The sequence below is a fragment of the Engystomops pustulosus genome, chromosome 8, assembly GCF_040894005.1.
Source record: "Engystomops pustulosus chromosome 8, aEngPut4.maternal, whole genome shotgun sequence".
NCBI classification, from domain to species: domain Eukaryota; kingdom Metazoa; phylum Chordata; class Amphibia; order Anura; family Leptodactylidae; genus Engystomops; species Engystomops pustulosus.
The window spans coordinates 48,694,337-48,721,471 of record NC_092418.1 but is presented as its reverse complement, the minus strand read 5'-3'; the positions used below and the strand labels follow the sequence as shown (position 1 = coordinate 48,721,471).

The window sequence follows — 27,135 nt, the reverse complement described above, 5'->3', positions numbered from 1 at the left end:
TTAATGGTGGATATACCCTATAGTGTGTGCAGAAGCTTAGCCAACCCGGACCATTGATATTGGATTTCTTCCATTAACATCCATTGTAATTAATTTGTCTTTTATTTCAATTTAATTTTCTGTGCAATTTTATATTGAGAACTGAGTAGCTCCTTTTTTTCTTGTGGTATTTGTACACAATTTCAGTTGCTCCTGGTTTGCGACCCTGTATCTTTTGACTTTAGGGTCGGCAGCCCTCCCCCTGCATTCCAGGATGGAGCTCACTCTTGGATATATATACATCTGGGGAGGGGGAGGCAGGCACATTAGATCTTGATAGTATGTGTGTGTGTGTGTGTGTGTGTATAGCCTACATGTAGCAAGAGCTGGAGCCTGTCATTGTGTGTAATATGCATCTCATGGATCTCATCATCTTTGATATGTCTCTGTCTGATGTGTTTGATACTAGTACAATGTTCAGAAGGTAAATAAAAGTGTATATAAACCTTGTACCTGGATAATCTAACCACTCAGCTCACAGAACTAGATGGTCTGCTTAGAGAGTCCCTGCCCACACTCCTAGAATTTTACACTGACCATGACTGTGTGATAGGGTTAAAAATGATCTTTATTGTTTTAAAGGACATCTACCACCAGGATGAAGGACTGTATACAAATGAGTCTGAGGATAGGTGTTAATGGAGCCCGTCGCCCCTCGGGCTCATTTGATGGTAGATGTCCTTTAACCCCTTAACAACCTGGCCTTTTTTTGTTTTTTCTATTTTTCACTTCCTACCTTCAAAAATCTATCTGTGTGATGGCTTATTTTCTGCGTAACAAATTGCACTTCATAGTTACTGTATTTAATATTCCATGCCGTGTACTGGGAAGCGGGAAAAAAAATTCCAAATGCAGTGAAAATGGTGAAAATCCGCATTTGCGCCTTTTCTTGTGGGCTTGGATTTTACAGCTTTCACTGTGCACCACAAATGACATGTCTACTTTATTCTTTGGGTCGTTGCGATTATGGGGATAACAAATTTATATAGGTTTTATAGTGTTTTCATACATTTACAAAAATTACAACCTCCTGTACAAAAATAAATATTTTTATTTTGCCATCTTCTGGCGCCAATAACTTTTTCATACTTTGCTGTACAGAGCTGTGGGTGGTTTCATTTTTTTGCAACTTTTGATGACGTTTTCATTGCTATCAGTTTTAGGACTGTGACCTTTTTGACCACTTTTAATTGATTTTTTTAAAATATTTTTAAAAATGGTAAAAAAGTGCCACTTTCGACTTAGGGCGCTATTTTCCGTTACGGAGTTAAACGCAGTGAAAAACCGTTATATATTGATTGGGCATTTTCAGAAGCGGCGATACCTAATGTGTTTATGATTTTTACTGTTTATTTATGTCAGTTCTAGGGAAAGGGGGGTCATTTGAATTTTTATGTTTTTATTATAATTTTTTTTTTTTACTTTTTTTTTATCTTTACTTTCACTATTTTTCAGACTACCTAGGGTACTTTAACCCTAGGTTGCCTGATTGATCCTATCATATACTGCCATACTACAGTATGGCAGTATATGGGGATTTTCCTCCTCATTCATTACAATGTGCTGGTTAATGAAGCGGTTTAAAACGAGACAGCCTCGGGTCTTCGGAAGACCTGAGACTGTCAGCCTGCAAGCCCCCTACATGCACTGAGATCCGACACATGCCATACTAGTATGGGGTTAAAGGGGTTTTCCCAAGAAGGCAAGTTAGGCCCTATCCAAGGGATAGAGCCTACCTTGCTGATCAGTGGGGGTCTCAGTGCTGATTATGACTGTTCTGCTCCATTAATCTCTACAGAGCTGACAAAGATCTCCTTAACATCACAAGGGGATTGAAATTTGAGACTTGTTTAATGGGCAAACCCCTTTAAGGGGCAACAACAAAGTTAGAAGGTTTTTTTAATCAGAGCATTGTTTTACAGTAATCCTATTCACTGTAAATGTCTGTACCTTTTTTATTCTTCCAACAACAGGTTTTTGAGGCCTTGAATTTTGCAGGATGATTGAAACTATCCTGCTGAGCATAAGCAGAGGCTTCGTACACTGAGCACTCAGAGGTGCTCAGTGTAGGATTCTCAATCCAATATATAGATAAGTTGCAACATTAGTTGTGACAATGTTTGAATGTCATTGCTTTTATTTTATGAGCAAATAGTTTTTCACATTAAGCCTTTATCATACTTTTATTTTAGAATTATCTTTTCCCTCTATACTGCCCCCATAGGATAAATCATCAGGTTTCCAGTATCATCTTTATTCTGATGATACCCAGCTATATACTTCTACACGTAACATTACCCCTGCCTTCAGTGGCATAACTTGAAGCTGATGGGCCCCAGTGCAAAGTCTGTGCCAGGCACCCTGACTATAATGTATGGTGTATAGTACTAGTCTTCTCATATTGGAAAGTGACACCTTATGGGCCCCCTAAACCTCCTGGGCCCGGTTGTGATCGCACCCTCTGCACCCCCTCAAGTTACGCCCCTGCCTGCCTTACTTCAGAACACTAGTGATTGTCTCTCTGCCACCTCTAACGTCTTGTCCTCTCACTTCTTGAAATGTCATCATTCTAAGTCTTTCCACCATCTATTAACTGACCCAATCCTGATCTCTCCATCTTGTCTGTGGGATCAGTATAAGGGCTTGTGCACACTAACATGTGCCTGGCCGTATGGGCACATGTCGGGCGTGCTGGAGAGGAGGAGAAGCGTATGCTGCTCACCCCTCCTTTCTCCATAAAGAATAGAGCCCATATGTCCCCCATATGTTGGTATGCATGGACTCCAACGCTGAGGCAGCATGACCACTGTCATGGGGTTGTTCTGGACTCCAACCTCTCCTATGCACCGCATATTCAATCCATTGCTCATTCTTGCCACATGCACCTTTCAGACCAAACGCTTCACTGATGCCTCCAGTTTGTGCCAGTCCCTGATAACCCTCGTTCAGAAAGCTCTGCATAATTCTGCGCCACCGTCCAACCCGTGCACTTCGATCTGCCAGTGATGTTAGATTAATCTCTACTTTAATTCGAACCTCTCACGGACGTCTTCAGGACTGCTCCTGAGCTGCACCAATTCTCTGGAATGCACTTTCCCGGACTATCATAGTTACACCCAACCTCCAAAGTTTCAAACGTGTTCTTAAAACACATCTCTTTAGGTGAGCCTATCACACTAGCTTAATGCATCAAATTACATCTTCCGTCTGTTAAACAAGCTCCAGGCTTCTCTGCAGTCCCATTGACTTGGTACATAAAATGGCGGCTGATGGCTGGTTCAAGCTGCAGAATTTTTATTTATGAAATTATTTTTTACTGTTCCCTTACAAAGAATGGCTGGACCATTATACAAGCTCTTTCCCTCTTGTGTCACCAACTCTTCCTTATGGAATGTAAGTTTTAGCTAGCAGAGCCCTCACTCCTATTGTTCAATATGACTGTTTGTACTCTGTAATGTTTTATTTTATTTGTATATGTCCTATATATGAGTTATTAAGCGCTACAGAATATGATGGCGCCATATATAGAGATTATTATTTTTATGATAAGAACAGCAAGTAAAAGATCAACAAATTGTGGCAATGTTACTTTCTGTCTGTGGCAGGATGGGGGAACGGTGTCGCCAATAAAGTATATTACTGTGACATCGACTTGAGAAAGCACTCTACGCACAAAATGGTCCATCATTTGTGGCGTGTCTGGCACCTCTCGACTCTACCCTGCTGGCTTAAATAAAGACCGCATTTTTGGTGAGTCACCTGCTTCTTTTTTCCTTCCTTTTATTTACAGTTTTTCCACCATTTTCCATTCATAAAAGTTTAAACAAAGTCATCAAAAACTCAGAAAGTTCCCAAATTGGTAATAAAACGCCAGCTTGTACCGCAAAAAAAAAAGATACACCTTACTGCAAAGTCTAAAAAAATGACGCTTATCCATAATAGCCTTACAGTAAAAAAGGTGTTTTTTTAATGATATTCAACTATAATAAAACTATAAAGCTTTGGTATCCTTTGTGACTGTACTGACCAAAAAATTAAAGTGGTTGTATCATTAAGATTCCAGAGTGAAAGATATAAGAACCAAGCTTGTAAAAAAATGTGTTTGTGTCCCTACACATCTCTTGAAACTGATGCAAACAACTCTTTATCTTTGCCTCTGTTCCTTCCTGTCCCCTGTCAGTTCCCACTTTGGCTCCACTTCCCTTACCACATAAAGGACCGATCTACCTGGGATAGATGCTGGGCTACTGTGACTCATCCATTCAAGATTGCGTATGGGTATTTGTGTTTTGGCTCTACACCATTGTGATATTTGCAGGTACGTGGTTGATTTCCATTTTGGAAGTTGCGCTTGGAACACATTTGGACAAGCGTATATTTTATTATTATTTTTGTCTTGGTCGGCATTTGGCTACTCTTTCTGTATTTTTAACATTGTCATATTTCATATTTGTCACATTGTCATATTTTGTATTGTTACATATTAAAGGTTATGTTTTAATATATCTACTCACCAGTCTATATCTATACTATATCTGCTCTACTCACCGGTCTATATCTATACTATATCTGCTCTACTCACCGGTTGTACTCGGGTCCTCTTAGTCTCTGAGTTGGCAGGGAGTTATCACTAACCTCCGAAGGTGTACTTTCAATAATATGGATTTATATCATAAAGATTGACTTACCTCAGAGGATGGAACTGATGATTGAGATGATTGCGAGATAACAGGTCTTTGAAGAAAAATAATTTGTTTTGTCGTCAAATTTCCTTCACTGAAATAAGCAGAAATTATCAGGGTCATGGGGATGTTAACCATTTCTAATATTTAAAACATGTTATTTGAGGCCAATTAAATATACAGTATATGAGGGAGCTATTCAATTCCATTTAAATAAGAAATGGCAAAACAATGTATAAACTGGAACTTTCGACATTAGAAGCAATATAGTGGACATGGAAATTATCAAGCCACTGACTAGGTGAGGGGCACTCCCCTTCCTCTATACTGATTCCCACATGGATCTAGCTGATGCATTGAAAGCACAAAATTACTTATAAAACGTAATCAGCAGGCAAACATTATTGTGACTCTTAATTTCTCACCTGTTATGTCTTATTATTGGTGTTGGTATAACACAAGTTAGAAGCCATCCAAATTCTGCCAAAGTGTGCAACAAGGGACCATAATCTGTTTTAATTTCAAGACCCTAGAAAAAAATATAAAATATATACATCATCTCAGTTAAAGGATTTGTAAAATAATGAATTTCCAGCTTTCTGACACCTCTTTTCTGTAGAGTTAATGGTTTGATGGTTAAGTAGTGGTTGTTTATTTTCCTGCAGCAGTGATGTGATGACCTCTACAGTCTTTTGCTGTCCATAAGCAGCACACAATTGCTGTAGAAATATGAACAAAGGGGTGATTTGGCTTCCTTCACCTGTCTTTATCTCCAGAGTCGCAATGTAGAGCAGGATCGGCTCCAGGTTTCAGTAGGCCGCTAGGCGACACAGCCTCAGTGGGCCCCTTTGCAGTAAACTCACATGGCGGCATTAAAAATTCAGAAACAAAATGGTTTCCAGTTTCATAAAATATTCCCTAGTTTATCATAATATACAGCCCAGTCTTGGTATTTTATATAAAGCCCCCTCACCTCCTATGGATTCATTAGATACAGCCGCCCTCACTTCCTTATGTACAGCCTTATGTCAGCCCCCCAGGTATGCCCTGTGCTGGCATCAGCCCTGGTATAGAGTCTTGTATCTCTGTACCCCAGAAGCTCTATGACATGAGAGCTGCCGCCTCAGTAGACAATTAATTGTAATTGATGCTTAAGGCCACATGAGTTGCCAAGCTATTAAGACATTGCCATTTTTTGCAGGGGTATATCCACTATTGGTGAGAGCTGCCACTGCAACCAACGAGGCCCTGCAGACAAGAGGTAAGTATACATTTTTTTTTTTTTTTTTTGTTTTTTTTTCTTTTACATGCCCTACCTCATCAGAGGCTTTTCCAGGAAACAGAAAAAACCTTCAACCTTACTTATAATAGAGATTTTATATGTCTTTATATACTTTGTAAAGTCATAAAATGGCAGAAACCATAAATATGTATAATCTACTACAATAGGAATTTGTTTAGAATGTCTTGGTATTTTACTCTTTAACCCTCCCTCAGAGAGGCTTCCCTACAAATGGCCTGTGAATAGGAGATAAGTGTTTGTTTGATTGTTATGAGAAGCTTAGACCATTGTCCCATTTACTTCTATTGGTCTCCTATTTCAATAATTAATAGAAGTGAATGGGATGGACTGGAATGGAACCAATCTTCCATTTACGTAAGGCCCCTTCCACACTTGCGTTGCAGATCACATCAGAGTCTGATCAGGGTGCGGTCAGGGTTTGGTCAGTAAATCAATTTTCAGTCAGAGTTTGATCAGTTTCTCCGTTTTTTACGCCCATTTTCAATGCAATTTCAATGCATTTTTCACATGCAGATAATGAGCGTGAAAAGGAATCAGGGCTGAGCTCTATCTTTTCTATGGAAATTGATGCTTGAAAAACGCATCACACTTGCAATCAGAGTGCAAAGCGATTTTGATTAATCTCCATAGACATGTATGGTGCGTTTTTCACGCGCGTGACTTGCAAAAGTAAAGCATGCTGAGATTTAAACGCGCGTTAAAAAAGTTCGCGTGTCTGCGTGAACAAAAATGCAAGTCGGAAAAAGCCCATTGATTACAATGGGACAGAGTGCAATGCAAGTTCTGCACGTCAAAAGCATGCACAGAAAACGTGTGTGAAAAGCGCAAGTGTGAAAGGGGCCTAAGATCAATTTTTTGGGATTTTATTTTAATAATAAGCATTCACATGTCTAAATAATATACTTTTAGCTGAAATATGTAACTACCGGGTCTGTTTTATGCTCTTTAAGCACATGATTTATAAGCTTAAAATAAAGCCAAGTTAAATTGGCTTTTATTGCTAAGACCTTTTAGTATCTGGTGTCAGACTGAAGAGACAGCTGTTTCCTGTGGAAATAAAAGTTTGGTGGAACAGAAAAAACTATAACTGACGGTTAAAACTATTAGATTTAACATAATGCCATTTAAAATTACAATGACCTCAATCCAAATGATTGTTTCTACTCTCATTCAAGACTACACCTTTTTTAAAATGTTGAAATAATTTTTCTTTAATGTAACAGCTGTTCACATTATACAAATGTAGTGATATTTAAAACCACAAGCAGCTGTCTCTTTAGACAGCACTGTCCATAACAAAACTTTCAGGGAAGGAAGTACTCTCCTTATGGAGAGTCTACTATAAAAGGCGTAATAAAGAACGTATTAGCAATAACTATTCAGGGACGTACCAATTAAGTTATATAGTCTCTAACAGTGTATTGTGAACTTTAAAGTGTACCTTACCTTTCAATAATGTTTACAAGTGAAGTAGTTTCTGTGCATTTTATGCCTTTATCTCTGGAGTCTATCCCTATGAATTTGCTGGGAAGTGACTATGCAAATCGATTTTCCAGGGGAAGCTGTGGAAAGCTTTGCATCTAAGCTAACTTGACGACAGCCCCCTGAACATCAAGAATGACTTTCAAGATGCCTAGTGGCATGAACACTGTGCTGACAAGATTCAGATACATTTAAGAAGTTCTGTTCACATTTGTTGAATATGCTCCTTTTATTTACTGGTTTGGCTATTATCTCCCATCATGTAACTAGCAGGGGCAGAACAATTGGGGTCACAGGGGGTTCTACCAGCCCAGGGATAGAAGGGGTTCTCGTATGCCATTTGTCAGAATGCTGGTTAATGAGGCTGGTTAAGACGCACATAAAATTGATTGCCTGTGCATTCTCTATGGAGATGTAAATCAAGGGTAAATGCTGGGTAGGTATTGGACGTGCAGCTTCAATAATCAGTGTAACAGTTTGTCTTATTCAAATTAAATTTATTGGTAAAAGTGAGAAAATGGACTAAGCATTTTTGGGATGAACTATCCCCTTTTTCAGGTAGCAAAAGGTCATACAATATAAAAAGAATATAAAAAAATTATACATTATAGTCTATGACCTTTTAGGACCTATAAGTTAATTCCTGAAACGCATAGTCACTTTGATAAATCAAAAGAATTGTTTAAAGACAAACTGTTACACCGATTATTGAGGCAGTGCGTCCAATACCTACCTGGCATTTTCCCTTGATTTGCATAATCTTCGTTCACCTGACACACTCCTTCGTCGGTCACCAACCCACCTACTTCCAACTTATGGTTATTTTCGGGGGCAGACTGGGTATTGAAAGTGGCCCCATTCTGTGGGTGGAGTCAAAACAAGTGGGTGTGGCCATAGCATGTGGATAAAGTAACCAAACTCCACAAAAACTGTTGAAAGATAGCCCATCTCCCTTGTACAGGAATAAAAAAAAAACTAACACAACTTAATATTGCTTTATATATACCAAAAAAAACCTACTACAATACCTTCTCCAATAAACACGAATGGAACTACTATAATACTGCCCCTAAGTAAAATATATTATAATACTGCATCCTATGCACAAGAATCTAATACTTCCACCTATGTACAAGAATAGAACTACTATAACACTGCCCCTTATGTACATGAATATAACTAATATGCTTATATATTTTTATATACCTGAGTATAAGGCGGCTTATACTTTGGTATATACGAAGATGTAGACCGGGATTTCACCCTGTGGGTTACATGGCTGGTCTGCCCTTGGTTATCTCAATGCTCATAAGTTTACACCATGTAAGCAGCACATTATATACTTATCTACCCCCCGTATTTGGCTGTACTTCACGAGGGCCACCATACATGTTTCTCTCTCTTGCACATTAACTTTGACGTGGTTGTGGCGTGTTGCTGTCATACCACCGCCGCGCATTACACTAGAAGCTTTCAAGAAGACCGGTAGGTGTGGGATTTCAGACGCAGTAGGTCAAGTAATAGTTTTATTATTTTTAATTTAAATAATCAAGTATTGAGGTCAATTAAGGGGGAACTGTTCTATAAAGTAATGTATTAAGGGGTGACTGTTAAAACTATATTAAATCACATGTAGGGCTGCTAAAACTATATTGAATCACGGGGGGCTGTGAAAACTATATTAAATTGGGCGGGGTGGCTGCTGAGCTTTATTAATAAGGGAGGCAAGTGATATGTATATCAGTGAATACGTGAGGTTGTTCTTCTCTATTTTATTTATAAATAGGGTGCTGCTATACAGTTTAATTAAAGAGGAGAGGGAGCTACTCTACTGTATTTGTTTATGTTGCTGTGCCATCTATTAAAGGGAATGTCTTGCATTAACTTTACTGCAGTATTATCCGCAGGTGGTATGAAAATAAAACAGGTATTCTTGGCTTTGCCTCTGGCATTGCATTGCAGCACAGCATCTGTACCGGTGCATCAAAACGTGGAAAGTATAGCTTGTTTTCTTATTTTCATGCCAACTGGGGCATCTAGTTGCAATATAAAAATAGCGGGTATGTGCAAGGGTAGAGAATTGCCCACAAACCCTGTCACCTACTTAACAAGCCTCGCCATTTTGGTTAAGGACTTCTGGTCTACATTCCCTACACTGACTGAGTGCAAAAAAAGAAGACCAAACACAGAGAGACAGATAACAAACAGATGCAATGGAATTGGGCAAATATATAGAAAGGAGTTCCTGGATGCCCCCCCAGTAGTTGACTGGACAGATCAACCATCACTCAAGTTAACCGTTGCTGGACAGAGCTGAGCTGCCGAGGAACTGATTGTGGTTTAGTCCGTCCCTAAGGAGAAGTAACCTTAGCCATAGTTCACACACGCAAAACACAGAGGAAAATCAACGCTTTCTAAGCCGCATTCTGCAGACAGAAGACTATGCTGGCACAGATTGTACAGGAAGTATATAAATTAAGAGGCTACTGTATAAACCTCAACGGGGGGTTTAGGTATATAGGACCCTGATCTGAATTTTGTACTAGGGCCTATTGGAATCTTGTTACTGGTCGCTAGGCTTCTTAAAAGTCATTCTTGATGCCAAGAGGGCTGCTTTTAAGCTGGCTTTAAGGCATAAGCATTCTAAATTTACTTCCCAGGATCTCAAGGACAACATGCAAGATCTCTAAGCCTCCTTTTACCTACAAAGGCTGCCTTTCTTAGCAAACTCTTCATAAGGAGAAGAGTGTATTCCCTGTGAATACCTATGAATTCTGTGTGCACTTTAAACTGGTGGGTTGAGATTGTACTACTGTGAATCACTGCTCCTCCCTCCCCTTTGCATTGAGCTTCTATCAGTGAGCTTCCATCCATCTTGCTAGAAAGATGCAATTCCACAAAGTTCAGCAGCAACTGTACATACCTGAGTACTGCAGACCAGGAGACTGCTCAAATTTCGACTTTTATAGATGTGGTCATACTAATTCTAATAATTAGTTAATGATTAGCAACACCCGGCTGCTACTTTCCCTTTATTTCCTATGAAAGCAGTTATGGTGTACTTAAATAGGTTTTTCTATCTCAGCCATTTGAATATTAAGGTCTCCACCTTACTGAGGTGGTGGGAGTTATGGAAACAGCTACACTACAGTGTTTTTATCTCACTCCTATTTGTGGAAATACAAAGGAAAGAAAAACAAAAAAAGGAAGGAAAGCACAAAAAGTGTAGTATTTTCAGGTTATTAGATTATTGTTTGCAGTGATGGTTGTTTGCTCACCTTTCGGTGTTGTGTATTATTCACAACCAACTGCTTTTTGATAATGATCCACGGGGCAGTCCTTGGTAATCCCACCATCCAAATGGCTTAGCGGGTCTAGTAGATCCAGGGGTTGTGAGCTCCTTGTGTAAAAAAATTTCAGTTGGGGGGACCAAATACTATTTTTATTATTTTGTAAAAAATGTACAAATGCACAGTAAAAACACTTTAAAACATATTAACATATAAAAATGAAATAATAAAAATAGTATTTATACACACTTTTTTTATTTTCTCAAGGAGCTATATGCACACAACTCCTGCATCACTCCTATTTAGGAGAATACTTACAAATTTGTCATTCTGGTATGCTTTTAACATCATTTTATTCCACCTCTATGGGAGTTACTGAAATGGCATTTAACAGCGTGAACATCTGATATGGGAATTCTCATTTACACATTGCTTGTACATTTTGAACTAGTATTTGCTAAATAATGGCAAGGGTTTGTCATATATGAAGTTAAATTAACCTGAATGTAATTATTATATCCTGATATGTGAAACCATACATTTCAGATATGAATTTCCTCAAGCCTGTGTACAAATTTTGTATACTCATCCTAGAGCAAAATGAAGTTATTGATGGAAATTTTTTAAAACAATCCTAAATAACTATTTTTTGTTGCATTTTTAAAAATTCAACAAAAACAATGAAAATATTTTGTACAATCCAAAATAGAGCTAATGCAAATGTTTGTTGGTCCAATAATATATATATATATTTTTTAAAAAGGTACTCTCGCTAGGACAACAAAAAGCTGGATACTTTTAGATATGCAAAATAGTGTTAGCATTTTAACTATTACACAAATGAGTTTTCAAGGTCTCTTCAATCCCTCCCCCCATGACAAAAATGCACAAAAAGAACCAGCGTTCGTAGGGTCACAGATATGGTACTTCAATATTTTTATTCTATTTATGGCAAGTGTTTATGGTGAGGTATTGTAATCAAATATAGTAGCCAAAAATATTAATCAAATCACTGCATATTTAACCAGCCTTATCCTTGTATTCAGATCCTTATTACAGGCAGTCCCCGGGTTACAAACAAGATAGGGTCTGTAGGTTTGTTCTTAAGTTGAGTTTGTATGTAAGCCAGAACCGTATACTTTATTATTGTAACCCCAGTCAACATTTTTTTAGCCTCTATGACAATTGGATTTTAAAAATGTTGGATTGTCATAAGAACCAGGATAAACTTTAAATCTTAATTACAGGCACCATTACTGGTAATAACTGTTATAGCTGTTTATTGTAGCCTAGGACTAAAGTACAGTAAATTACCCAAATCCAGAGGTCCGTTTGTAACCGTATGTAAGTCAGGTGTTCTTAAGTAGGGGACCGCCTGTATATACATATGACATAGGAAGTACATGTGAATTTTCACCTCAAACACCGTCCATTGTTCTACTATTATAGCGTCATTTCCTCTGTTCTTTGAAGGCGTAACTCGAGGAGCTTCATCTTCATAGATAAATAATCCATCCAATGATTTTGGTGTTTGTTCCCCTGTGTAGAGAAAACATAATATATTAACTATGTGTCTTGGTGTCTATTAATTTGGCCCTTTTATGTTTTTGCCCAAAACTTAGTGGTAACTGAACAGATAATTCCTATTTCTAGAAGGAAGAAAAACTTGAGGGGAGATGATTTATTTTCCTCTATCCTTGTTATTTGTACAAATAAATGATAAATCCTTTATATACTGCAACCTAACACAAGGTTACACACTGTTTCTAATAATCAAAGATAAAAAATATGTTTTATTACTGTGACAGTTAATATGTATTGCAATATGATGATAAATGCCTTACGTGTAAGGTGGATTTCATTGTGGGACCTGCAGATTTTAAACGGATTGTCCACTTTCAGCCAAAATTTTATATGGTTTATCCAAGGGAAAGTTATACAATTTTCCAATGTACGTTCTGTATGAATTCCTCATGGTTTTCTAGATCTCTGCTTGTTGTCTTACTATAGAAAGCTTCTATATTTATTTCTGCTGGATAGAAATCTGCCCATGATCATGTGATGGACACGAAGGTGTATGAGTCGTAATTATCACAGAGAGTAATCAGAGCCGTGTGATACTAACGACTCGTGCACCTACATGTCCATTGGTAAGCTCAATATATTTCAATTGTCACAGTCCTTTTTAATTTCTGATACTTTGCTGATACTGTATGTTGAGGTTTCTTAGTTGCTTCTGAACTGAATAATTGGAAATTTTTAATAAGGGTACCTGCACACGAATATCTATATCCTTACCTCGTAGCATTTCCCAGTGTACAAACGAATCAATTAAAGAAAACCCCTGCTTGTAGTAATACGTTGTCATTTCTAGCCAGTCTGCTTCAAGGGCACTAATAGTTGTGCCTTTTCGAGAAACTTTCATAGAAAGGTTGCCTTCAATGTATTTGCAGCCACTTAGATCATTTTCCAATACATTAAAAACAGCATACAATGTTTTGCCTAGTAAGAAAAAGGGAAAAAAAGTAAATTTTTTTTATAGCATCTACCATGATGGGACAGAAGAGACACCTGTTCTGTGAGAAACAATGTTTTTTCACTTTTAGAAATATTAAGTCTCCCCTGAAAATAAGACCTAACTGCAGTTATAGCTGCTGCTCCCCCTGCGCGGTACATTAGCATTAGTAGATAATTTCGTTACTACGAGAGGTTGTGACATGGGTGAAGAATTCATGGGATAAAAACACTGACTGTTGCGCTGCAAATGCGATATGAGCAAGAAGGGGTCATTTAAGGAAGGAGCAATTACTAAACATGAGAGATGGAGTCACAAGAAATTCAGCATGAAATGAGTTTGGAGATTTAAAAGGATGTTTGAGAAGGTGTTGTTTTTTTGTTCATAGGAAAAGACATCCCCTGAAAATAAGACCTAGTGCCTCTTTAGACCCAAAGATTAATATAAGACACTGTCTTTTTATTCTGGGGAATCATGGTACCTGTCTGCTTTCATCAGACACCATAATGTTAGATTTCTATACCTGATACATGATACATGAGTAGAACATCATATGGGCAACTACATACTCTACCGTCTGTACTTGCTGGTGGACAGTATACTGTAGTCTCCGTCAAAATGTAAGAGACCAGAAGTGTACAATCAGGCTACATTGTTGTTACCCTTGGTGTAACTATATGACAGAAGTCTTATCATTAGCAGTAGCTGTGATATGTTTATTGCACCCGTCTGTGAAGAGTTTGTGTGGTATATTTAATAAGCAGATGGCGTGAGAGAAAGACCTCCTGTCAGTTACCCAATTGCATGTAATTTTTATCAGGTCACAATGCAGATAGGAAGCAATACTTACATAAGGTAATGCTCACTGATTCTGTAGAAGGAGAATAGGAATATAATCAAAGGGAAAATAAATCCATGGAGTATCTCTTTACGTTAACCATATATTTATAGTACAGTACGGCAGAATTCGTATGGGCCCCATGGCATCTGCTTCCTTGCAATTCTATTCCTGAGGATAAATATAGCAATGTGCACAGCTTCTCTGTTATGCTTCCTTCCTACACAGTTTTTAATTTTTCTTGCTATTTAATGTACAAGAAAGTTTTTGTATCAGCAATAAGATGGTAATATAAGTTCTAATGCCAAAGATATTTAATCGTGTGTTCTCTCGGAAACAATTTGACTGAAAAAAAGTACTTTCCTCTCCCAAATTGTCTTCTCTCCACTAGTTAAAGCTATAGGACAGTGGTGGCGAACCTATGGCACGGGTGCCAGAGGTGGCACTCAGAGCCCTCTATATGGGCACCTGCACAATCACCCCAGGGTATAGTTTGCCAGACAGGACTCAAGGCCTCTTGCAGTCCCAGGCAGCCCAGGACCCTAGAAGGAAGCTACAATGATAATCCAAACTTCTTCTCCTTCTTTCTACTGTATTGGTGTCCTCAGGTGCCTATACAATTTAAACCTGTGACAGAGCAGGGAGTAATAAGTTGCTGCTTAAATTGTCACATTGGCACGTCGCCAAAAAATATGTGGGTTTTGGTTGTAGTTTGGGCACTCGGTGTCTAAAAGGTTCGCCATCACTGCTATAGGAGGTTCTTTGATTTTGCTGAGTTCATGTGTATGGCAGCAGTTAGCTGTTAGATAGCAGGCAGCCAAGGCAATCTTTAGAACAAGCTTTAGGACTAGATATTCTATGTTTTGGTCAGGCTGTTTGATGCCTTTTATATCTTTAAATATCTCTTTTAGGTCTCATTGGTGACTGGCTCAAAATGTACTTGAAAGTCTAGTAGCTTGAATGTTCTCTTGACTTTATTAACAACATGGGAGTCTATTACAGCTTTGTGTTCTTCCATCCCCAAACCAGGGTCCTGGTCTCAGAACATTATCTAATGAGACAAGCTTAGTTTTATCTGTAAGCTGCTTCATGGAGCCGCAGTGACCAGGAAGTAAGAATATGGCACCATATACCAATTGATGCCATCCCTCTATTTAGGACAGAAGATGCACAGCTTTACTTTACAATGTATGTGGAAAATCCACCATCGGAGGGTAGTGATAACTCCCTGCCAACTCAACCAAGAGTCTAAAGAGACATGAGGACAATCAGTGAATAGATATATTAATACATAACCTTTAATATGTATCGATAAAAAAATACGACAATATTAAAAATACAGAAAAAAATAGCCAAATGCCGACAAAGGCAAAAAATAAAAATATTTTGTACGCTTGTGCAAATGTGTACCAAGCGCAACTTCCCAAATGCTCACAAAGATCCACTGGATATCATACCACGTACCTGCTAATGTCAGCTGGGTGTGGGACCCGGACACCAAGGCTACACGCAGTATGCAGGGTTATCGTGTCCCTTGCCTCTCGTTGCCATACCTTACATTGGCAATTCCTGGAGAAATACGGCTTTATCATTAGGAAGTTTGACACGAGTGGCCACTGCTCGCTGATTGTCTCCTAGTGAATGCCTGCCTCCTCCATCTGCCACATATGAAATGCAGGGCTAATTGGTCTATGAATATGCCCCTGATGCAGGCTCATGTCACAGACCTGTACATCATTACCTGACACTTATGGTCATCTTTGGACACATCTCTATTGTCGCACCTAATCCAGGTACTTTAGGGATGGAGTTTTTCGGTCGGGGTGGCAGTTGGTTAGGACTGCGGTACCCATATTCTATGTAAGCAACTTTTTGTCTCTGTCTCTGCTCCTTACTGTCCACTCCCACTTTTGCTTCACTTCCCTCATTTCATAAAGGACTTTGTTGAAATGATCCAATGAGCCAATGAGACTCATCCCTTCAAAACTACATATGGGGATTGTTGTCCGGGTCCCACACCCAGCTGACATTAGCAGATATGTGGTATGATTTCCAGTGGATCGTTGTGAGCATTTGGGAAGTTGCGCTTGATACACGTTTGGAAAAGCGTATAATTTATTTTTATTTTTTGCCTTGGTCGGCATCTTTTTCTGTATTTTTAACATTGTCGTATTTTTTATCGATTCATATTAAAGGTTATCTACTTACTGGTTGTACTCAGATTTACACTGTATGTGTAAGAACTTTCTATAGCCACAACATATATTGTTGGAAGAGTGGTCTATGTGTTTGCTGGGTGAAAACAAACCTGTACTGGAAGGAAAAAGGACTATAGAGTGTGATGGTTGCTGTGTCGTCTTGTGGTGGTTCCCTCTGGGTCATCTTATTAGTGACTTTTGTTCATTTCAGCAACAGGTTAGGAAATGCTCTCTTTACACTGCTTTTATGTGAGGTTTAAATGGAACCATGACGGAAGTTACCCTTCCATTTCTATGTAGTAAGCTTGGTTCTTGTTCAGTATCTATGTGAGTTGTATGCAAGAAGCTTCTACTGCATTTAAGCAGCTGGATTGGTTTGGTACAGTATGGATATTGTTCTGTATTACATGTGCATTACGGCTCTAGCCCCAAATCTTCCCTAGCCATAGAAACTTCTCTGACATTGACAATATCCCTTTAGATCTTTGTTACTATGTCCAGAAATGTTTTTGTATAACCCCTCTTCTTTTGTTTCAATTAAAAAGTAACTATATTTTTCTGCTGCCTAATGATTTAAATTTTTAGAAAATTAATTTTAATGAAAATACATTGCCCATTCATGGAACTATTTCTTTAATGAGTGACTGTGTAAATAACAAAAGATAGGAAAAAAATCCTCAATGTGTGTCTTCATAAATTATTGCATAATTGCATTATTTGTAATGCAATTCATTATTCCAGTAAGAAGAATCGTTTTAAAAGTTCATTTTAAAAGGAAGGGGGACAAGAAGATTTCCACAGTCCCCGGATCTATGATTAAGTACCCCCAGTTTATCATGCTTTATTTAAGGTGGTAGATTTTCTTAAGTTTGATTGACACTCCCTAGATGAAGAAGACATTGACGAAGGTAAAACCTCTAAACTAGATATAAAAGCTTACAAAGATGCTGGAGCATTGAGAAATTCTTGATCTATGTTAATGAATTATAACTAACATATCCATAGGATTAGTTATAAAGTCATTTCATACCTTGACATTTTCTTAATTTTGTTAACGTCCCTTCATCTGGAAATACGGAGTCTTGAAAACTTTCATTTCCCAAATTGATTTCTTCATCTATTCCACTTTCTGAGGATTGTCCACTGATGGTTCCCTCTGTCCGTCTTTTATAAGCATCCTCATTCGAGTTTTTGCTGGTATTATGTTCCAGTTTTTGTACATCCACCAGAGTATTTGTAGATTGATGAAAATGCTTTGCTAAAAATCCAACAAACCTCATGCCCTTTCTGGACGCATCATTTACCTGTATAAAAGATTCCAGATTCTGTTGTTATTTAATTAAAATACAGAATGTATTATCACCACAGATGGGCCCTATAAACTTGCTTATTTGTTAGCAAATTGGTAGAGGAGGTTCTGTATTTTAGATTTTTTCCTAAACAAAATATGTATCCTTGTGTACCCTGGATATATCACTTCTTGTTATGAGGAATTTGGTGCATTTACTGAGGAAAAAAATATTAACAGTTAAAGGAAAATCTATCTTGATAAATGTGTGACTGTGGCTCTTTACTTATGTCTGGATCTATCAAAAATAAACAACATACTACCGTATTTTGTACCAGTGGGAATTTGGAGAAGAGCAGCCTAATTCTTTTGAGGTACGAATGATATCGGTTGTCAGAGCTAAATGTTTATTTTTTATAAGACTGAACAGTAAAATATCTGCATATAAGGCTACATGCACACGATGTATGCCCACCGTACCGTAGTACGGCGGGCATACATTGGCGCTGCGGAGAGGAGCAGTGGATGAGCAGAGCACACCCCCACCCCTCGCCATAGGCATATACAGCGCACGGCACCGTATCACGTGGAAAGGTAGGACATGTCCTATCTTTCTACGGGCTACAGAGCGGTACGGTGCCGCACGTGTGCCATGAGCCCATGGAAGTGTATGGGGGACGTATATCGGCCGTATATACGTCCTTCATACATGTGTGTGAATGTAGCCAAAACAAGTGAAAATCAATGTGATAACTTGTTCTTTGATTTGGGTAATCTCAGCAGGTCCATTTGCACAAAATGTAAATATTGGGGCACATTTACTAAGGGCCTTGTGCCAGTCTTCTGGTGGACTTTCCAGGTTTTTTTTAGGTACAAACTGCTTGCAGAGGTATTTAAGAAGTGTCTGCACCACATTTGTGTTACACACGACCCTTTTGTGGTGCAGCTGCACTAGGCACCATGCAACCCAAATAAGAGGGTGCTCAGTCGGACCGTGCACCAGATTTAGCATGCAAAGTCTGACAGAAGTGTATTGCATGCCCTTCATTAAAGGTGCACCTAACAAAGTTTGTTCACCCTGTCGGGGCAGTGCAGGGGGCACCAAATTCATGAAAAACAGGTGCCAGAAATCCTGAATCTGGGGCACCCTGCCCTATACACTGGCAAACTGCATTTAATGCAGTTTGCACTACTCTTAGTAAATGTGCCCCATTAAGTGATTTGTACATTTAAATAACACCATATAATAATAATTCCTTTATTTATATAGCGCACACGGATTAAGCAGCGCTGCACAGAGCTTGCCAAATCAGTCATGGATTCTTTCTTAGCAAATCTAGAACGTGATAATTTCTGTGTGATTGACACTTACATGGTGATATTGACCAAGCTCTGATATTTTATTACATAGCACTGTTGTCATTTAGTGAGTTAAAGGAAAACTACCAATTAAAATCAAGCCTGAAAACCAGGGCCACTTATCCTTAGATGCAGACACCATGACAGTGGTAATCATCTTTTATTCCTTTTATAAATTTTTAATTATGCTAATGAGCCTGCAGGGCACTGGTGGATTTTTACATTTACCCTCAGTGCTGGAGATTCATAGGCTGTTTATAATGAGCAGGACATGTCTCGCTCTCACCCTGCTTTCTCAATTCTCCCCCTGTAGAGGGAGAGAACAGGGGGACGTTCATTAACATAATTTTCAAAGTTTATTTTAGCAAGAAGGAGGCCATGGATAGCAAATATAAGAAGATTACGACAGTCACATTGCCTGGATCTAAGAGTAAGTGTCCCTGGTTCATCATGCTTGATTTTGATGGTAGATTTTCTTTAAGCACCTAAATATGACCTAAAATGATAACACAGATAAATACATAACAAGTAACTTAAAGGTAATCTTTCATGTAAGTACCACAAACAGACTGCACAACCCTGTAGCTTGTTGAATACATAGTGCAGCCATACCTTTTTATCACTGCTCACAGCTCCACGCCCCTTTGAATCTGTTTTAACAAATATGCTAATAAGGCTGAAGTGTTGTGTGGTGTTAGCAAAGCACCCCCTCCCCCCAGGCTCTGGCTTCGGCATGATGTCTACACCTCCCAAAGCATTTCAGCTCCACCACTGCCTTCTCAGATCCTTTGCCCATTCAGGCACATCACTCAGTTCTTGCACATCTTGCAACATTATGTTGCTGTACTGTTGGTAGAAGATCCAGATGCTGTACTGAACCAACAGGGGCATCTGACAGCAGCATCTAGTAATCATGCAGCACGGTGGCTGAGTGGGCAGCACTTCTGCCTTGCAGCGCTGGAGTCCTGAGTTCGAATCCCACCCAGGTCAACATCTGTAAAGAGTTTGTATGTTCTCTCCGTGTTTATGCGGGTTTCCTCTGCGTCCTCCGGTTTCCTCCCACAGTCCAAAACATACTGTTAGGTTGTTTAGATTGTGAGCCCCATGGGGACAAATCTGTGTGCGCTATATAAATAAAGAATTATTATTATGTGGGTGAGTTTGTAAGAACTGAGTTGTGTGAATAGGGAAATGATGGGAGTAGACAGTGGGAGAAGCTGAAGTGCTGCAGGGGGCTCTGGTAACACATTTTTGGGGGACATGAACCTTTGAGCAGTGATGAAAAGATATGGCTGCACCACAGGGCAATGTAGTTGGGTAGTTTGTTGTGGGAATCTTTCATGGCTTTTAAGCACCACAAACCATTAAGTATGAGCAACATTAAAAAAGGAGGAATACTTTTTCTAGAAGGATTTTCATGCCTTCATTTGTCAGAGCTTCATATAATGACATCCATTCCTCGATAACAAGGCTGGCCTGTTTCTGTCCTGTGGATACTGCATGCTTTTGACTGAAATAAAGAAAATTGTATTGCCATTTATTGATTTAATTAAAGTGAATTCATGTTTATTTTAATAATGTAAAGTTAAAGGAAATCTACCATCAAGCTTTATAAACCAGGGGCACTTACTTATAGATCCAGCTCACCATGACTGGTAATTTTCTTTGTTATTCATGGACTACCTCCTTCAAAAAATCCTTTCTTTTAAAATTATGGTTTTAAGCCAGAAAGGCTCTGGGTGATGTTACCGATTTGGAAAGCTCTGTGCAGCACTTCGTGATCTGTGTGCACTATATAAATAGAGGAATTATTATTGTATAAGAGCACCTCAATGCTGTACCTTCACAGGCTGTTACACTGTGCAGGATCATGTCTCACCCTCTCCCCCAGCTTTTCTCCCTCCCTTTGCCTGCTCTAATTTCATGGCAGCAGTACCCAGTGGGTAGGAAGTGCTTCTGAGTGTAACTGCATTTGAAGCCAGAGCACAGAGGGGCTCTGATAACGCCACCCAGAGCCATTCTGGGCCATTAGCATGATTTTAAAAGTTGATTTTAGAGGGAAGGAGACCATGGATAACAAATATAAGAAGATTACCACAGCGACAATGCCTGGATCTATGCATAAGTGTACCAGGTTTATCATGCTTTATTTTTATGGTAGATTCCCTTTAACTCATGAATGAGCAAAAAATGTAATCAATCGGATGGTTAATGGGCCAAGCGTTTGTAGTTGCAATTCCCCAAAGTGTGTCTTGTCTCAGAGACTTCAAATCAATATAATTTCCAATCAACACTTTACTTTTCTATATAATCTCCCTGTTTGCAGTGTCTAAGCATAAATAGGACTACTAGAGTACATACCCACTAAAACTAATGTTCATATTCTTTTATTTTGAGGAAAAACATGTCCTCACCAAATTGTTCACTGATGATTTTGTGTACAGCGCTTAGGAAACATATTTATTTAAACTGCTCATATCAGCCGGCATTGCATGGAAATATCATTTTCCCATAGTAAAATAAACCCAGTTGAGGTCATAATTAGAGACCGTTGAATGAACATTGAGTGAATTGCAGCCAGTCCTGTTTCATACAACCATTACAACTTTTGACCCTAGCCATCAGTCAAGTTGTCAGCACAAAGATTCAACAAACACATTATGGCACAATCAAAGGAAATTCCTGAAGAGCACAGAAAAAACATGTTGATATCTTTCAGTATGGCAGAGGATCCAAAATCATCTCTGGGACCACATGGAGAACAGTAGTGAATGTTTCTAAATAAACAATGAAATGGATACAGGTAAGAATATAAACATCATCATTAAAGCATTGGTGTCATAAATATCAATAATGCTTCCTTTGGGTTTGCATATATGGTTATATTGTAGATCTATAAAACTGCCAAAAGAAATAATTGAACCCATACTTTTCTTTAGTATGCATTTGAATTGACATAAAGGGAGAGATGTATCATATGCTGACACTTGCGCATTGGTATATGATAAGGGCCACCCCTTCCGCGTCTCGCCAGATACATCAAGAAGCACAAACCTCTGGATGGATCCGCCGGGTAGCACGGCCACCAGGCAGAACTATGCCAGGTTTACAGGCTTTTCCAAATTCCGCAGGCATGGGACGGGAACGCCGCCCGCTTACTCTGCCGTTCACCATCTACGCCCCCTCGACGCCCACATCGTGTGGAAGTAGCCTAGTCGCTAGTATAATCACAACTTCTTACATTGCACAAGAATTTGAAGTTATTTTGCTGTTTATATGCCAGAGAACTGGTGACTTTTATTTTGTTATTTACAATGAACATTTAATCACTAAATGGCATTATTGAAGGAACCATGCCTATAAAGTTTTACTTTACACTTCCAGTAAAACTTCGGCCTACAGTAAAAATTCCATGCAAGATCCCACCTAGAATAGTAGTCTGCTATTGCATGTGCCTGGATACTGGCGCAAGCTATAGCAAATGAGTCCCCGTCCCAACCCACTCCTGCTCTTCACTGCCCATTTAGCATAGGCATATGTACACCAACATACTACACTGTACAAGCCATGATAAATTTCCTCCGTAGACTCCAACAGTATGACATTCTTTGCTGTGGAAGCTCAGTGGTAAGATGGCTCTGCTGTCTCAGCCCCTCAGGCTCATAAGCATAGTTTTAAAAGTTGATTTTAGAAGGAAGGAGGCCATGGATAACAAATATAAGAAGATTTCCACAGTCACATTGCTTGGATCTATGAGTCAATGTCCCTGGTTTATCATCATGGATTTTGATGGTAGATTTCCTTTAGGTGTTTTTGTTGATATTTTATGTGATAGATCAGCACAATGTATCATGTATTTGTGTAGTGTAAAGAAAATTATATGTTCTTTTCAGAATTTTTGAAAAATAAAAAAAACTGAAAAGTGCTGCATGCAAATGTATGCAGCCCCCATAACTCTGATATCCCCAAAGAAAATACAATGGGGGGCATTAATCAGTGCATTTACCAGAAAACTGGAATATAAGCACTGAACTAATCACAAATTTGTGTGGAATACAAGAAATTATGATTATTATAGTATCTACACCACCCTCCACGTGGCGGAGTTGTGAAGGGGTGTGGCCACTGGCGGCGTTTCTGCCCCGAGCCTGCACACTTTCTAAAAAGCTGCAAACATTCACCGTTGCAAACATTCACGTTTTTACTGGCGTAGTGTTGTCCTTCAGTGCAGCGGGCCGGTAGATACATCATGAGGCCTACACCTCTTAATATATCCGCTGTTGCAGTGGGGACACAGCTTTATTATATGCTTGTGATAGATCTCCCCCATTATGTCCAATTGTTTTTAGAAGTCATCTTATTAGCTACAAATTTCTCAGAGGTCTGAGGTTAGATTTTTAAAAAAATACCCCAAGCTGACAGATCACTGTTCAATCCATCATCTGCAAATGAAAGGACAACTCCTACCCTACCAGTACACAGACTACCATCTAAACTGACACCCCAGGGAGAAGCACCAAAGAGGCCCAACAACAACAGAGATCCACAACACATGTAGGAGAATCTGTCCACAGGACAAATGTTAGTCGTGAACTCCACAAATCTGAACTTTATGTAAGAATGGCAGGAAGAAATACAATTTTTGAAAGCAAGCCAAAAGAAGTTCCCTTTGCATTCTGCAAAATAAATGAGCAGGTGACATAGCAAGGACATGGAAGAAGGTGCTTTGGTCAAATGAAATCTAAGCTGGTCCCAGAATTGGATGTCCAAGATCTCCCTGCCTTGACCCACCTTGTTCCCAGTTGTAATCTGTCCTACACCAGATATTGTGACTTTATTATGCCTAGTACGCCAAAAAATGTTGTACAAAGAATGATTCAAGGAAACCCTATGTTTGGAGGAAAGCCAACACTATTCACTACCCTGAACACACCATCTTCTCTATGAAGCATAGTGGTGGCAGCATGGTGGGGATGCTTTGCTTCAGTAGGGAATAGAAAGCTGGTCAGAGATGAAGGAAATATTGATGGAGCTAAACACGGGGCTCTATGACAAATACATTAGCATTAATTTAATAGATATTTATTTGTCTATAATACAGAAATGTAGCATTTTCTATGTAGGTATTGTTATTTTTTTTTACAGCAAACTCCATTAATTATGACTGTTTTTTTCTTTTTATTTTGTCATTTATAAAATGATTTACTTTTGTATATTTATAGCACCATTGCTGTTGTAAGGAGCAAAAGAAAACTCATCCCTTTTCAGGTTAAGCATGCTGGATTGGAGATGTTCTTTAAAAGACACATTCTGCAACATTCTTACTTTTGATGATGCATTTAATCCAATTCAGTTGAATCCAATCGTATTTTGGTATGGCAATAGCCTGATTGAATTGTAAAATATTACACTTTAATATTTTGAAGTCAATTGTTTCAACAGCATGAAAAATGTTAATAAAATAACTTACCTTAATTTAAGTCGATAAAGTACTACTCGATACAAGTAACTAATGGGTAAGTGCCTTCTACGACCACTAGAAACAATTATTGGATGGACTGCAGCAACCATATATCCTCTTAAGTAGTATTCTTCTACTTTGCTTGGAATATCAAGCAATGACTTAATCTTAATGGCATTGATATTTGCTGATGCTAGAAGAAATAATAACAATGATTATTGACTTTGTTGATCTTTAGTATATCTAACGATCTTGGTTTAACTGGTCATCATAGCAGTTATCATCATTTAAACCTCATATGAAAGCCATGAGTTTTGATAGCATAGTACACTAAAACCATACTATTGTAGTTTCACTTACAGAATTAATAGGATTTTAATATGTTTATTTAAAAAAAATACAATATCTATGGTAGTGACTGGGAGAGAGGCCAATACAGCCCTCTGCCATTTATCATGCATGATCGGTTTTCCATACTGCAGAGGTTGACTGTAGGTCTCAGTAATAGGGCTATTAACTAGCATTTTAAATAGAGATTATTGAAGTGATTCGGAAAAAGTGGAATTTGATTCGAACATCAGGTAAAATATACCCCGTCACAAATATGAATTTCCTGGTGACAGGTGTAAACAATTTTTTTTTGTGTTTGTGCAGTTGGTTGCCTTTTGCTGGATTGTGTGCCCTTTGCCCAGGATGAATCAATGTAATCTGCCTCCGACCATCCTCATTTATTGCAAAATAATAATGGAGACTCCATGACATTGCTGAGTGCTACATGGCGATTGGCTAATGGGGGCTGATTGACCATTGGCTAAAGGGTGCTGCGTGATTATTGGCTACTTGGGGCTCTGTGACTCTACTAGAAAGGACTAGGGTCTGCACTTGGCAACATTGTACAGTGACAGATATGCACACACAGCCCCAATACTCAAAAGTACAGTTTTAATGCCATAATTGCTAAATTTGAATAAAATAGACTTTTTGAAAATATCCTAAATCGGATTGTTGAAAAGTTTACTAATCTCTATCTTTGTTATATATCTTGTGGTTAGCTGATACAAGTGAATTATGGAACTTAGCATTTTGAGTTTTAATTTTTTGTGATTATCTTAAAACTTATCTTAATTTTGTAACCTATGATAAAGCTTGCTGCACACGAACCTACTGGGGATTCCACCACAACCTGGTCTGGGGGTCTGTGGCGTCTGCCACTGCCTGGTCTGTTGGGCTTTGGTGTCCAACACTGCCTGGTCTGTGGGCCTGCTGGGGATTCCACAACAACCTGGCCCGGGGGCCTGTGGCATTTGCCACTGCCTGGTCTGTGGGCCTTTGGTGTCCACCACTGCCTGGTCTGGGGGCCTATGGGGGATTCCACCGCTACCTGGTCTGGGGGCCTGTGCCGTCTGCTACTGCCTGGTCTGCTACTGCCTTTTGGCTTTCCAGCTCCAGTAAACTGAATTTTATTGTTCCTGTTGTTTTATTCCGTGCATCTAGAACCAGGAAACTGTAGTAAGAGCTTGTAGCTGGATGCTCTGCATCACATCTGCATTTCTTTTTAAATAACAAAAAATATTATCTAACCAGTTCCTATGTAGATGCTCCCTTCAAATTGCCCAAGATTTGCTTACCTTGTTGTAACCATGACATCAGGTAATAAACATACAAATGCTGTCACCTGTCACCAGACTCAAAAGTACTGTTAAAACTACAGCTTAGCCATATCATTATATCCCCATTAAGGCCAATGCCTGGCTGCATAAGTCATAAGACATTATCCTGACATTGCGACTGCAAAAGCAGTGGAACAGGAGCAACAGCACTGGAACTGGAAGGTGAGTAATACCTATTTTCTTATTGTTGAACACAATGGCCTCTTGAAAAATACTTAAACCTGAAATTGTTGGACATCATAGTTACATGTAACAATGATTAAAATGTCTCTTAAAAATGGTTAATCTGAATGGAAAGGGCAGCTCTGCTGCCTGATTGCATTTCCTCTTCCTCTTTCCTGTTCACTCCTGAAACATCTTTCCTCTCTCACAGGGGCTTTGCCAGAAAAATCTGTTTTCACTTTTACAATATAACACATGGAATATAAACAGTTTCTAACACCAATGTCAATGCAATTTTAAGGTAATAATAAATGTATGTTTATTTAAAAGTCACACTGCAATATTTATGGCCGCCGTATATATATCTTATAAACATCCCCCCTGTATATACTTATTTTATAGACTTATTTTATTTTACACAGAGGTGTATAGACATTTTTTGCATTTTGTACAGTATGTGTTATCTTAATAAAAAAAAAGTTGGTAAAAAAAAACAACAACAAAGTTTATACTTATTATTATGGAGTTATTCAGTCTTTTTATAAAAGCATTACACTTTCTAGCTAGTGGCCAAATGGCTTTGAGGGGATGCCTAGCAACCGGCAAGCAAGATGTGATCATGTCCTGCGCCTATGTAGATCAGTCTGGTGTGATTCTTTGCTATAGAAGTGCTGGGGGAGGGTAGAGGGGAACCTTTTATGAGACAAGATGCATATTTGCTGTTTGTTTTTAAGGCTAATAACTGTAGCTCAGTTGTTTAACTTTTTTTTGCAGTTAAAATAGTCACAGTATAGATAAATATCTCTCAGTGTACTCTATATATAATATACTTCTTATCCATATCAAAT

At 38.7% G+C, this 27,135-nt stretch overlaps 1 protein-coding gene across 1 annotated transcript in view; it reads right to left on the bottom strand.

The window, feature by feature from the left end:
* Window positions 1-27,135, bottom strand: part of RFTN2 (raftlin family member 2) — a 35,396-nt gene that overhangs the window by 3,742 nt on the left and 4,519 nt on the right. Inside the window, exons 2-8 of the mRNA XM_072120869.1 lie at window positions 24,465-24,648; window positions 20,393-20,504; window positions 17,378-17,651; window positions 13,095-13,298; window positions 12,214-12,335; window positions 5,147-5,250; window positions 4,728-4,815 (exon numbers count right to left, since the gene is read on the bottom strand). Coding sequence (XP_071976970.1) covers window positions 4,728-4,815; window positions 5,147-5,250; window positions 12,214-12,335; window positions 13,095-13,298; window positions 17,378-17,651; window positions 20,393-20,504; window positions 24,465-24,648 — 1,088 coding nt within the window. The remainder of the gene's footprint in view (window positions 1-4,727; window positions 4,816-5,146; window positions 5,251-12,213; window positions 12,336-13,094; window positions 13,299-17,377; window positions 17,652-20,392; window positions 20,505-24,464; window positions 24,649-27,135) is intronic.